Genomic DNA, 15,136 nt, shown 5'->3' on the forward strand with positions numbered 1-15,136 from the left:
AGAGACAAAGATACTTAAGAAATTGTCCTAATCCTTTAGGTAATCTAACAGATTATAAAACATATTTATAAACACTAAAATATAATATAATGAAGGCAGTGTAAGTATGTGCTTTAGGAAGTAATAAAAAACACTGGTAAAAATAACTATGTAGGTAAATATAAAAGCCAATATTATCATACTTTTGGTTTGTAACTGTTTTTTTTTCATGTGATTTAAAAGGCAAAAGCATAAAACGATAATTGTAAATTATGTTAATGGCACACAATGTATAAAGATGTAATCTATGACAATAACAATATAAAAAGGGAGAGACAGAGATTAACCCCAAGGTAACACTAATTCCCAAGGTAACACTAAGAAAATAACTGAAAAATATACACAAAAGGAAAGAAGGGAATCAACATAGTACATAGCAAAAAACAGCTAAACACAAAAAAGGCAATAATGAATGAACTGAGGAACAAAAAGCACATAAGACATGCAGAAAACAAATAGTTAAATGGTAAAACAAGTCCTTCCTTATCAGTAATTACTTTAAACATAAATGGATTAAACTCTCCAACAGAAAGGCAGATATTGGCAGAATGAATTAAAAAATATGATCCAGGACTTCCCTGGTGGCGTGGTGGTTATGAATCCGCCTGCCAATGCAGGGGACATGGGTTCGAGCCCTGGCCTGGGAAGATCCCACATGCCATGGAGCAACTAAGCCCATGTGCCACACCTACTGAGCCTGCGCTCTAGAGCCCATGAGCCACAACTACTGAGCCTGCGCTCCACAGCTACTGAAGCCCACACACCTAGAGACCGTGTTCTGCAGCAAGAGAAGCCACCACAATGAGATGCCCGCACACTGCAACGAAGAGTAGCCCCTGCTCGATTCAACTAGAGAAAGCCCACGAGCAGCATCGAAGACCCAACGCAGCCAAAAATAAATAAATTTAAAAAAAAAAACATGATCCAACTATACGATGTCTACAAGAGACTCATTTTAGATATAAGGAAGTTAGACTCATTTTACAACATATACAAAACTTTACTCAAAATGGATCAAATATTTAAATTTAAGAGCAAAAACTATGAAACTCTTTGACAAAAAACATTAGGGGCAAATCTGCATGACCATGGATTTGGCAATGTTTTCCTAAATATAACACCAAAAACACAGGCAACAACAACAAAAAATGAAGTGGGCTTTATTAAAATTTCAAACTTTGTATTTCTTTTATATCTTATAGAAGTGTACTATTATTTTCAATAACTTATTTGATCATTTATAAATTTTAAGAAATCCATAATGGTGCTCTGAGTTATTTCAGATACTCAGATATTTCAGGTCCTATTATATTCTGGTCATTTCCAGAAGATAAAAGTCCTTAATTATTACAAAAATTGCATATCTATACTCTTAAAGCTTATAAACATCAGTCTTTTGAATGAATGCTTCATAAATATCCTTTAGTTATTAAAAAAAAAAGGCCAGGACTCCTTTTTGGAGTCCTTATTCTAAGCCCTTTGCCATGTGTGGTGGAAAATACCCCCTCCCCCCAGCCCCGCCACTGCTGTTGACTTTGGGCTTGGGCATGTGACATGCTTTGGGCAATATGTTAGTAGATGTGACATAAGCAGGTATTTGAAAAGTGCTTACACAGTCAAGCCTGCTCTCTTGTACCTCTGCCATTGCAATAACATGTTTTGGCTGGTCTGTTGGTCCACAAAGGATGAGATCCATCAGCAGAGCTGATCCAGTTGAGTGCAACCTATGTTGGTCAAACCATAGCAGGGTGACTGAGCCCAGGTGAAATCATCTGTTGCCCACCCCACCCTCATAGATGCTGACCCATAGTAAATGACTGGTATTTTAAGCCACTGAGTTTTAGAATTGTTTGTTAGACAGGAAGAAGTGATCCAGACATATGCAACAAGAAATACACTTCCAAGTCTTTCCAATAATGACTTTTCCTCTTTATCTGTCTGTCCCTTGATCCTGCAGCTCAGACTACTCTTGGGTCCACCCTACTTGTCCCTCTTAGGAACCACTAGGGAAACTCCTTTACAATCACCCTCCTCTCCTCCCCTATGCAGACCTCATTGAAGCTTCTGTTATTTTGCTGTTTTATACAACTAGAGCCATTGGAATTCAAATAAGCACAACTATGACAAGTAGGACCATTACTGAGGAATGTCAGAGCAGGTCACTGGTATCTTTTTTTTTAAAAGACAGACTGAGATGTTGCCTGGGAAGAACTTATCCTGAGGAAAGAAAGCATTAAGAAATCCAAGATTGGTGCAATAACAACACCCAGAATCACAGTTGTTGGGAATGACAGTAGAGAAAGTAGAAGGTAAGTGTAATTTTTTTTTCACAAGTAACACTTTATTTAATTTTAAGGATTTTTCAAAGAATAACATAATAAACACCTGTGTTCTCCCCATATTTTAAGCTTGTTTTTTAGTAAAACAGCTATTATAGGAAAAGCTGAAGTCCCTTTTGATAACTACCCCCAATATCATTCCTTTCTCTTCTCATACATAATCACTATTATGAGTTTGATGTGAATTCTTTCAGGGCTTGTTACTTTGTGAGTGTAATATTTAGTACAACCTAGTTATGAGCCATAAAGCTCCTTTTCCAGCTCTCAAGGACTCATACATAGGTCCAAGAATGAAAGAAGATACAAGCAAAAGTTGAAAGAGCTAGTTTTAGGGGGAAAAATTTATATTTAAGACGTGGGAAGAATGCGGGGTAGAAAGTGTGGGCAAGAGATTCTCTCCACTTAAAGCAGCATTAGTACAGTAATATAGGGCCAAGGTAAAATAATAAGACATCAAAAAAAGACAGTACCACTGCCGACAGCAGGGCAATCTGCAGAACTCAGCTTCAGTGGAATGAGCACTAATGCTATTGATGGTGAACACAACAGTTTTCTTGAGTGGATGTCTACTGTTTCATCAGTAGTAGTAGTCAGAGGCAGCATTAGCCACTTTAGAATAGGAGCCCTGGGAATGGTCATCAGCACTCTCAGTGGTAGCACTGGTGGCTGGAGAAAGGCAGTAGAAGCCACCAAAGTTACTGTAGGCTGAAAGGATTAAATACCTCCTGAGGACTTTCAGAAATTTTGACAAGGTCCAGAGGTTAGGGAAGAGTAGAAGCTAACTAGAGAAATATTATTACTGTTAATACTATATAATTCAGTGTCTAGTAAAATATTATCAATAAAGAACATAACTGCCTAGGGAAAGAATTCTTGTTTTAGTATGAGATCCTAACAGGTTGTATCCTGGGAGGGATATGGATTATACTCAACGGAGTCAGCTCAGTGGCCAGAAAACCTCAAGTCTTGGTCTCAGGTTGCTAGGAACTTCAAATTCCTGCAGGAAGTAAAAGAAAATCCTCCCCGATAAAGATAACATCACCTTAGGCTTCAAATTATTACTCCAAATAATTTTTCAAGTATGTTTAGCAAACAATTAGCGATAATGAAGCAAAACTCCTGTTTCTGACCAAGGTAGAATACCTGGTTTAGGAATATCCCTCCCACTGTAAGTAACTGTAAAACTGCACAAAACAGATAAAGCAACTGCTTTTAGGGAGTAGACACCAGGCAGCCTAAAACTGTAATCTCAGAGATAAGATAATCTCATAAGATCCATTAGGTGAACTCTATGACTCTCAGCTCTCTTCCTAGGTATAATTTTCCGACAGTAGCACAGAGCACTGAAGTACAAGCAGAGTATGGTGTTTCTGCCAAGCTGAAGTGGAAAATATCAGAACTTGAAACAGCGAAAATCACTAAAATCTGCAGGGCAAGGCATGGCATTGGAGAGAAGGGAGATAGATAGAGAAAGGGCCCTAGAATTCCCCGGGGGCTCCCTGTTAGTCTGTGGCTAAGAGTTTGATAAAACACAAATTGCTGGGCTCTACCTCCAAAGCTTCTGATTCAGTAGGTCTGGATGGAGCCTGGAAATATATATTTCTATTAAGTTCCCAGATAACAGTGATGCTCCCGACCCAGGACCACACTTTGAAAATCACTCTTATTAAGCAGAAGACAGGGTAAGTTAAAAATAAAATAAACCCGTATCTCCTAAACCTTTCTCACTCATTCAGAGTCACCAGACCATTAAAATAAAATGTCTGGGGCTTCCCTGGTGGCGCAGTGGTTGAGAATCCGCCTGCCAGTGCAGAGGACATGGGTTTGAGCCCTGGTCCAGGAAGATCCCACATGCCGCGGAGCAACTAAGCCCGTGTGCCACAACTACTGAGCCTGCGCTCTAGAGCCTGTGCGCTTAGAGCCCGTGCTCTGCAACAAGAGAGGCCACTGCAATGACAAGCCCGTGCATCGCAATGAAGAGTAGCCCCCGCTCGCCACAACTAGAGAAAAGACTGTGCAGCAACCAAGACCCAATGCAGCCAAAAATAAATTAATTAATTAAAAAATAAAATAAAATAAAATGCCTGAGGATACAAGAAAAATGTCTAATTAACCTTCCACAAAATCAACAACTTCTGTGATAAATAAAACTTCTTAAGGCTTTGCTGGCCTACCTGTAGATCTTTCACATTTGGAAAAGGAATTCCTATTGTTATGACAGCACGGGCGTTGTCATCTGAGAAATCCAGACCCTCACTCACTTTACCACGACAAACTGCCACCAGGAGGGCACCATCTTAAGCAACAGAAAATCAACATTTTTATAAGCACACTCAAAATTCCCAGAAATTCTTATTCTTGTCATTTTGAAAAGATCTGATTATTAAGTAATTATAATACCAAATTTTAAAGAATCAAAATTAAAAACTATTATAAAGTTTTTAAAATTCAATGTCTTCAAATAAATAAAAGAAACAAAATTACATTTAGGTGCAACATGGTGGAACCAATTTACAAACTGTGTATCTCTCAGTTAAACTGTACAGAAAAACCATGTCAGAGTAATAACTTGCATGTAAACTGAGCAACTGTGAACCAACTGTTTTAACTTTAAAATACTGAAAGTGAAATCATTACCTTTACCACCAGAATGTAAAGTTATCAGAATGATTTAAATAACTCTAATATATACTATATATCATATTGAATCAATATTATATTGAAAAGTATTTAAAACACACATACACAGAATACTGTGTATAATCTTACCATACAAGGATATTGACAACTATGTTACAATATCTTTATGATGTTGCACTGTTCATAAATTACTATTAGCCCTTTTTGTCAAACTTTTTATGGGCATTCTCTAACTTTGAAATTTAGCCTTCAGTTATGTTTTGAAAACTCAAGTTTACCTTATGTAATAAAATATAAGCACAAAGTATATTTTTTACATAAAAATGTAGGGCTCATTTGGCTAGTAAGGAAGATATTAATGCATACTCTACCTACCTTCTTTAACAAAACATTTTAGTTAGTGTAAGGAAGTCTATGGGATAATACCTGAACGCATGCCGTTTCATAAAACTGAACTGGCATCTTCAAGTGAAAATATTCATAGGAGAACAACTCCAAATAAAAGAATTTCTTTAACCTATTTTCTTTTCACTCAGGATTATAAAATATAATTTTTCTCAAGTGCAATTCATTTTAAAAAGATAACACAAATAAAATTCTAACAGCACCAACTTTTCACTTTATGGGAAAAATTTTTTTTTCACTGACCATCGAATAATTTCCAATTACCTTTTTCTCCTTTGTACTTGATCGCATCATAGTACACCTGCAGTAATTCATCAAAATCAGTTTTTTCTCCTCTCTGTGGTTCTACAATGACTGTCTTCACCAACTCCAGATTATGCCATACACCAGTGGAGAGCCAACGTTCTTTTAACTTTTCTAATAACTGGAAAGGGGAAAGAAAAAAAATGTTTTTTGTGTGTGTGTCCAACTGAACTTACATTTATTTGTTGAAAGACGATGTGACTACAATGGCAAGAGTATTAACCTTTCTGTGTTTGACTCCATAAAATGAGGAAAACAATTATATGTCATAGAGTTGTTACTGGGTAAATTCATTAACCGATACAGAAAGCTTTGAATGATGTCTGGCACACAGTAAGAGCTCCATAGATGTTAGCTGTTGTGGCTGCTGTTACCACTACTATTACTACTAACATTACTGCTGCTACTGCTACTACTTCTATCATTGCTATCCTAGGGATTTCAAAAGCAGGAAAAAATTACTTCCGTCAAAATTCATAAATTTTAAGTTATCTCTAAATCTAAGGTGAAGTTCTTAATATCTTTAACTAAAGATACTTTAAATGAAGATTCTTTAAGATCATTTTACCTAGTCCATAGGCAGCTATGCTGGTTGAAAATTTGATCATCATTAATAAACTGAATTGAGTAAATATATAAACAGAGATTCAGGTAGCCAACAAGTAGAAAATATAAAGGCACAAATGGAACATTTACAAAAATAAACGTGCTAGATTACAAAAGGACTTTCAACAAATTTCAAAGAATCCTTACCAGATTAACCACATATTATAACAATGCAATATTAGATTAAAAGTCAATAATATAAAGTTAGTGGGAATAAACAAACATACAAGCCAAACACTAAAGATTGTATTCTTAAAGAGCATATGTGTTATATGTCAATTATATCTCAATAAAGCTGGAAGAAAAAGAAAATAAATAACAACAAAAAAGAACATATGGTTTACAATTTATTTTATTTTTTTGGCTGCACCACACAGCATGCAGGATCTTAGTTCCTCAACAAGGGATCGAACCCGTGCCCCCTGCAGTGGAAGCACAAAGTCCTAACCACTGGACGGCCGGGAATTCCCAAGAACATATGGTTTAGAGAGGAAAACACAATAGAATTCATGACATCTTTAGATATGAATGATAAAAAAAGCACCCATAATTCAAAACATGTGGGATGCAGTAAAGGCAATACTTAGAAATATGCTTATAACTTGAAATGTATTTATTTAAAAAATTTAAAACGAATGGAATTAAGCATTCTTTTTAAGAAGCTAGAAAATTAAACAGAAAATGCAAAGAAAGCGGAAGTTAATAAACATAAGAGCTAAAATAAATTTAAAAAGACAAAAGCCAGTAGTAGAGATTATTATGATTTAAACTGAACTGCTTTACCTACTTGTTTTATGCAGAGTTCTATGCAATATGGACCAATTATTACAATACAGGCAAGCACCAAGAAATTACTCCAAATTCTCTAGAGAACAAAAACTAATTTTTATAAGATGGTTTATTTCCTCAGAATTTTACCTTATCTATTTTCAGAAATAATCTTAATAAGATTATAAGACAAAATTTTAAAAAAAATCACTGCTATGGTCTAAATGTTGGTGGTCCTCCAAAATCATTTTTTGAAATCCTAATCCCCAAAGATGAAGGTATTAGGAAGTGGGGTCTTTAAAGGTGATTAGGTCATGAGGGCGGAACTTTCACAAATGGGATTAGTACTCTTATAAAAAAGATCCACAAAGCTCCCTTGCCCCTTCCACCACAGGAGGACACAGCAAGAAAGCCACTGGCTTCTGACAGGAAGAGGGCTCTCACCCAACCATGCTGGCACCCTAACCCCGGACTTCCAGCCTCCACAGCTGTGAGAAATAAGTTTCCGTTGTTTACATGCTACCAAGTCTGTGATATTTTGTTATAGCAGCCAGAACACACTAATCACTAAGAAAATCACTAATTGCTAAAATAGTTCACTGCATATTATACACTGATCATGGTGTCCTGATCAATAAAAATAAAAATTCCCCATAACACCATGTTAACAGGTAAAAAAACATAGGGATATTATTGATTAAAAAATCTTCTTTGAGTGCCTCAACATTGGCTATTAGAATTTGCTTTTTGAATATGCACTTTCTGAATCAAAGTTTCTCACCATGCAAATTCTTAGTCTGTTCTGGCTGCTTTAATTCAGTTAGAAGAGTGTAAAAATACCCCAAGGATGTAAAACCAGATGAAATGTGTCATGAATTTGCATAATTGTTGATTCTTAGTAGAATGAAATTCAATGGTGGTATACCTTTTTCTGAAAACATAGATAATATTTCAACTCTTTTTCCTTGAGTCTGAGATAATAGCAATTTCAATGTTTTGAACATTCAAGATCTGGAGAAATACCTAACATTTTACTTAAGGAAGACCATTAAGTTGATGATTCCAAAATATATTCTATTTTAATAGACTAACATCTATTTAAGAAGGGAAATCTGAGAAATAAGAAAGAAACTGGTTCAATGCACAAAATTCTCCCCAAAGAAATCCAGTAGGGATTTTTTCCCCATTATACAGAACAGAATTCTGTATATACAGAATTCTATTTATACAGAACAGAATTCAGAATATCAAAGAGTTATACATGATTTAGAAAACATCTAACTTTGTGTTTACAAAAGCTTAGAAAATTTTAAAGCAGGTATGATATATGCAATATTTCAAAATTTGTTACAAAAAAAGACATTTTATCCACTGATTTTGGATTCTAAGAACTTCAGAAATTTATGGACAATGAAAATGGTCACAGGTTTGTAAATAAATCGTGCGTATCACAATTAAAAAGTACGATATGCACTATCAATCACTTCAGAAAACGTCTATAGCAAATACAGATTAAACTGTCACATGTTACTGGGTCTTTAAAAAAATTTACCTGCAAAATAAAGCTGTTAAGCTTGTTGACATATCTGAAGGAACTTTTAGCTTTAAAGTTCTTTGATTCTATTAAATTTTAAAAACTGAATTGTCAGGGTACAATACTGACATATAAGATTACAATTTGGAGAATAGAAGACAACGAAAAGGAGAAAGGTGGGCCACTCAAAAACAAACTACTTTTTTCTAGGTTTGCATTAGATCTGAAAAACTTTATTGTTAATGCAAATTTTATAACTTGGGCAAAATTTTTTCCCTATATAAATCATTCAAATTTGCTTTAATGAAAAAAGGAAAGACTATTTAAACTATCTAAACATAGCTAAGAAGTTATTAAAGTAATTTGTTTCAAGAAAAAATTAATGCAATCTGACACCTATTACCCTTTCCAAAGGTATATTTAGAGCCAGGTCCAGAGGTATATTTTGGGCAACTCTAGCAAAGCTGAGGCAGCAAGAGACAAAATATCGATCATGACTAGGAGAACTCTTATTCAGAAATCTGCTCTTCAGTTGTATCTATTTTTAATGTGTTGGTGAGAATATGGAGAAATTAGAACTTTCATACACTGTTGTAGGAATATAAGATGGTGAGGGTCCTTGGGAAAGAAGTCTGGCAGTTCTTCAAAAGGTTAAACATAGAGCTACCATATGACCCAGCAATTACACTCATAATAAATATCCAAGAGAAATGAAAACATATGTCCACACAAAAACTTATATATGAGTGTTCACAGCAGCCTTATTCATAACATTCAAAAAGTAGAAAAATCCAAATATCTTTCCATTGATTAACAGATAAGTAAAACACGGTATATTTATACGATGTAATATTATTTGGCCATAAAAATGAATGAAGTACTGATGCATGCAATCACATGGATGAATCCTGAAAACAACATACTAAGTAAAAGACGCCAGACACAAAAGACCACATATTGTATAATTCCATTTATATGAAAGTTCCAGAATAGGCAAATGCATAGGGACAAAAGTAAATTAGAGGTTGCCCAAGGCTGGGGAAGGGAGAAAATTTGGTGGAAGACAGGATTAAATGAGTAGGGGGCTTCTTTTAAGAGTGATGAAAATGTTCTAAAATTAGTGAACTTTGTAAATCTAATAAAAACCATTGAATTATACACTTTATATGAGTGAATTGTATGGTATGCAAATTATATCACAGTAAAGATATTTTATTAAAACAATGATAAATAGGATACAGAACTTCCAAACCACTAAAAAGGGAGGGGGGCAAAAAACCCAAGTCAATAGAATAAGATAAACAAGAGGGGAAAGGAGGTAAAAGAACGCACAAAATAAGATGTAGAAAATAAGTCCAAATATGCCAAAGAATCAAAGCAAACATAAAGTTAACTCATTTATTAAAAATGAGACAATCAGATTGTTTGGAAGAAAGGAGGGAAGGAGGAGAGTGGGAGAGAAAAAAAGAAAACCAGCTATATGTTGTTTATCAATAGAGACACTTAAAATTAAACAACAAAGAAACCTTGAAAATAAAGATATGGAAAAAGATATGCGAGGCGTATATTTATCAAAAGAAATCAGGTGTATCACAGTCATAAAAAAATAGACTTCAAAGTAAAAAGCTTTAAAAGAAACATAGATATATATTCCATACACATAAAGAGTGCGTCCACCAACAAGATATAGCACTCATGAATCTCTATGTACTTAAGACATAGTTTGAAAATATGGAAAGAAAAAACTGGCAAGAAATACAATGATAAACTGACCAACTCCCTAAATACTACAGAGGACTTCAACATACCTAAGATATCTACAAATGAATTAGATGAAATTAATATGACTATAGAAGATTTAAATTTATAAGAATCATCAACCTTACTCTAATATATATAGGAAACTTGGCGCTGAATGGAAAATAATAATTCTTTTACATGTGGAACAATATACATAAATTCACAAAGGACATATCAATAAATTAAAAAAATCTGGAATCATATACAGACTCATTGGAAATAGATATTAACAGAAGGGTCATTCATACCAAAACAAAATAAATTTATCTACATAGAAATCTGAAAAAATTCCCATAAAACTCTAGGTTGAAGAGGAAAACAAAATGGAAAAAAAAATTACTTAGAAACACTAACTATTCTAGGTCCTTTGCTTTTCCATATGAAATTTAGAATCGGCTTGTCATTTTCTACAAAATGTCAATAGCAGCATTATTTAAACAGCAGAACATAAAAACAAATAAGAAGACTAGAAAGGTCTTAAAAATATTTATTAAAGGTAATGTGTAAATTGTGCTATAGGAATACAATGGATTATAATAAGTAATGAAAATAAATGAACTTCTGTCATGGATTTTAAAAAAGCAAAATGGTAAAAATTATATACAATATCATGCATTTTTTAAAAACTCAAAAGAAAGCAAAACTAAGTAACATTGTTTAGAAATACATATGTATTGTGGAACACATGTGTATGTGGTAAAGCCACTTTAAAAAAATAATGAAAATTATAAACTTTAGGACAGCATTCCTCAACCTTTTTGGCACCAGGGATCAGTTTCGTGGAAGACAATTTTTCCACGGACCTGGGGGGGGGGGGGGGTTGGGGGGGGGGCGGGGGGGATGGTTTCAGGATGATTCAAGCACGTTACATTTATTGTACACTTTATTTCTATTACTGTTAAATTGTAATATATAATGAAATAATTATACAACTCACTATAATGCAGAATCAGTGGGAGCCCTGAGCTTGTTTTCCTGCAACTAGATGGTCCCATCTGGGGGCGATGGGGGACAGTGACACCTGAAGTGTGTTGCTTATGTCCATTCTACTCTGTAATCTCATTTTGGTTTCTGTCACTGTAGAAAACCCTGCTTCACAAAGATAGGATGTTGGAAATGGAAGCAGGTTTTTCTGTGCTTCTGTGGCAATCTCAGGATATTCTGCCTTGACTTTAATCCAGAATGTATGGAGATTTGAAGTTGTCTCAAACATACTCTTAAGGCCACTGTCACCTGCAATCTCAAGCAGCTGATCCTCTTCTAGCACAGACAAAGTCGATTCACCAGGCTTATATCACAAATGGGTCACAGGTCCATTCCTTCCCAGTTCGGGGGTCTTTGTGGTTGGGAAATAATGCTCAAACTCTTTTGAAAGCTGAGACAGGTGGTCATGCACCAGCTGGGAGAAAGAAGGCCCTGGCTCAGTCTCTTTCAAAATCTCTGCTAATGTTTGAAACATGTCAAAAATCCCAATGTTCACTCGTCGCCCCCATAATTCCATTTTGCCTTGAATGCAGCCACTTTATCTGCCGACTTGAACACAGTTGTCATTCTCCCCTGAAGTGACAGATTGAATTTGCTGAACAGGTTGAATATGTCACACAAGTAAGCAAGTTTTGCAACCCATTCTGTGTCACTGAAATGTGCTGCCAGTGGTGACTGTTTTTCTAAAAGAAATCTCTGGAGTGGCTCTCGTAACTCAAAAACTCTGGCCAGTGATCTACCTTTAGAACGCCATCTCACTTCTGTGTATAAGAGAAGACGTGTGTGTTCTGCGTCCATCTACTCACAGAGCTGCACGAACAGACGTGAGTTAAGGGCATGTACTTTAATGTGTCTGACAATTTTAATCACATCCTGCAAAATGTTGTTAAATTCAGGTGCCATTTTTTGGCTAGCCAGCATTTCTCTATGGATGACACAGTGAGAAAACTCACGTTCAGAAGTGACCTCTTCGCCCCGAGTAGTCAGAAAGCCGTCCAGTCATGGCAGCCACTCTGTCCGTTCATATACCAACACAAAATGGCCAATTCAGCTTTCCTGATATGTAATCATTCAAAGACTTGAATAGTTCTGCAGCTGTGGTGTTGGTTGGCAACAAAAGTGCACATAACATATTCTCATATACATCCTTCTGAAAAATATATCGCACAAAAACAAGCAATGTTGCCTTGTTGTCAACACTGGTAGACTCGTCAACCTGGACTGCATACCACGGTGATTCATTAATCCTAACAATTGTGCCTCAACATCCTCTGCTATTTCATCAATTCGTCCAGTTATGGTGCTAGCCAGAAGAGGAACACATGCCACCTTTTGAACTGCAGCCTCTCCTAAAGCTCATGACAAATGTCCTTAGCAGCAGGCAGGATCAACTCTTCACCAATAGTAAAGGGCTTCTTAGCTTTAGCAATGCGGTTTGCCACTAAGAATGATGCTCTCAGTGCAGACATATTTGATGAAGTCGTGGCCTTCAACAGTTGCTTCTGTTTGTGTTCACGTTTTTTTCTTTTGAAAAACTCCAAAGTCTTGTCTTTTAATTCAGGGTGCTTGGTCTCCAAGTGGCTAAGCAGTTTTGAAGTTTTCATGGCTTCGCTGGATAGCCTGTCACCACATATTATATACAAAGCGGGCTTGGAGAATGTGAATCACCTGTTGCAATGAACCCATCATTTAAGTAGGATTCTTGGTATTTTCTTTCAAATGCAGCCTTCTGTTGGCAGTCTTAAGAGTATTCTGCTGTCTCATCATTGGGTCTTTCCCCCTTTTCAAAGAAGCTCTCCAGTGACATTTGTTTTTCAGTCATTTTGGCTAGGGTTAGCTTGTGGGCTTACCAAAACTGTGACTGAGACAAGTGTGCAGTGCAGGAAAGAGGTGCGGATAGAAGTGGTAAATAAAATAATGGGCAGGCCACGCGTGGACGAAAATAAGTGTCGGATTCTGACTTAAAGCCTGCCACCAGATGCAGCTGTACAATTGAAGTACATCAACTCACTTGCCACTATAAAGCCTGCCACCAGATGCAGCTTAATTGTCACTTGCCACTTACTGATAGGGTTCTGATATGAGTCTGCAAGCAACTGATTTATTATGGTCTCTGTGGAGTCAAACCTCTCTGCAAATGATGATCTGTATTTGCAGCCACTCCGCAGCATTAGCATCGCTGCATCAGCTCCACCTCAGATCATCAGGCATTAAATTCTTATAAGGAGCGTGCAACCTGGATCCCTCACATGCACGGTTCACAGTAGGGTTTGCGCTCCTATGAGAATCTAATGCCACCACTGATCTGACAGCAGGCAGAGCTCAGGCAGTAATGTGAGCGATGGGGAGCAGCTGTAAATACAGATGAAGCTTCGCTTACTCACCCATCACTCACCTCCTGCTGTGTGGCCTGGTTCCTAACAGGCCATGGACTGGTACCGGTCCGTGGCCGGGGGGTTGGGGACCCCTGCTTTAGGACAATTATTAATTCTGTGGGAGTGAACAAAGTGATGGGAATTTGAAGGAGCATCCAGATAGCTTTAACAGTAATATTTAGTTCTCAAGTGATAGTTTTGATGTTTTCATTTTATTAATATAATTTATGATTCATATATGTATATGACATATTATGTGATCTTATATAAATATGAAATATCTATTTCTTATTAATGTTTTTAGTAATACCAAGACAGTGGGGATAGAGGATGAAGATAAGAAAACAAACAAAAACAACAACAAAAAATATTAATCCCTACAATGTACCAGAAACATTAGAAATCTAAGAATAAAGCAGAGAACAGTGCAGAAAAAGTCCTTGCCTTCATGGCACTTATAGTGAGAGAATATTACATACCTAAAGATGCGGAATAAACATAGCCTAAAACTCCAAATTTTGTATGTATTTAAAGCCCCAACTGCTCCTCTACATGAATATTCGTATGTCCGATGGCCTAATAAAATTCACCAGTTAGATATCTCAAAGGCACCTGAAATGTTTCATAAAAGACCAAATTTATACTATTCCAGTATTTTTTTTTATCAACAAAGGATATCACCATCCACTGAGTTGCCTTGAACATTGAATCATCCGTAACAATTCCCTCTCCCCCTCATCACCCATATTCAAACTATTACCAAGCCTTATTAATTTCTGTCTTCCAAATAACTCTCCATATCCAAAGCCACCAGTTCAATCTAAGCTATCATAATCTCTTGAAGGTCTACTCTGATAGGTTCCTAACTGGATTTTCTGTTTCTTATCTATCACTCCTAGGTCTTTACACTTCAGCCAGAGCAATATTTTCAAAATACAAATCCTACCACTTCATCTACTCACATCTCCACTTTAAAAATTCAATAAGGGGTAAGTCAACAGCTTCTCCTTGCCTCCATGGAACCCCTGATTCAACAACAACACATGGACCAGTTACTGTTGTGAGAAATCCAGAAAACAGTTAAGAGCTTCCTACCTCCCAGATGAATATAAAACCAGCTGCAGTGAAGATTGTAGGAAAATTTGTGGCATAACTTTTGTCTTTATCCCCCCGCCCATCTCAGCATGGTGCAACTGGGAGAAGACTTCCAACTCCCAGCTTCTCTCTAAGGGAGTTAAAAGGAGATTGAAACATATGTCTAATGTGCAGACTTTTAGGGGGGCTACCCAGGGGACTGGTTTCTGTCTTGCCTGAATCTATGCACTAACAGGAAATGTTGCCAG

General features: G+C 36.3%; 1 protein-coding gene across 8 annotated transcripts in view; it reads right to left on the bottom strand.

Annotated features, from left to right (window-relative positions):
* BRIP1 (BRCA1 interacting helicase 1) overlaps positions 1 to 15,136 on the bottom strand; it is a 208,154-nt gene that overhangs the window by 48,420 nt on the left and 144,598 nt on the right. For all 8 annotated transcript variants that reach the window (XM_057536502.1, XM_057536508.1, XM_057536507.1 and 5 more), the window contains 2 exons: positions 5,688 to 5,847; positions 4,553 to 4,674 (listed from right to left, as the gene is read on the bottom strand). In XM_057536502.1, the coding sequence (XP_057392485.1) occupies positions 4,553 to 4,674; positions 5,688 to 5,847 (282 nt within the window). The remainder of the gene's footprint in view (positions 1 to 4,552; positions 4,675 to 5,687; positions 5,848 to 15,136) is intronic.

The sequence above is a fragment of the Balaenoptera acutorostrata genome, chromosome 20, assembly GCF_949987535.1.
Source record: "Balaenoptera acutorostrata chromosome 20, mBalAcu1.1, whole genome shotgun sequence".
NCBI lineage: Eukaryota > Metazoa > Chordata > Mammalia > Artiodactyla > Balaenopteridae > Balaenoptera > Balaenoptera acutorostrata.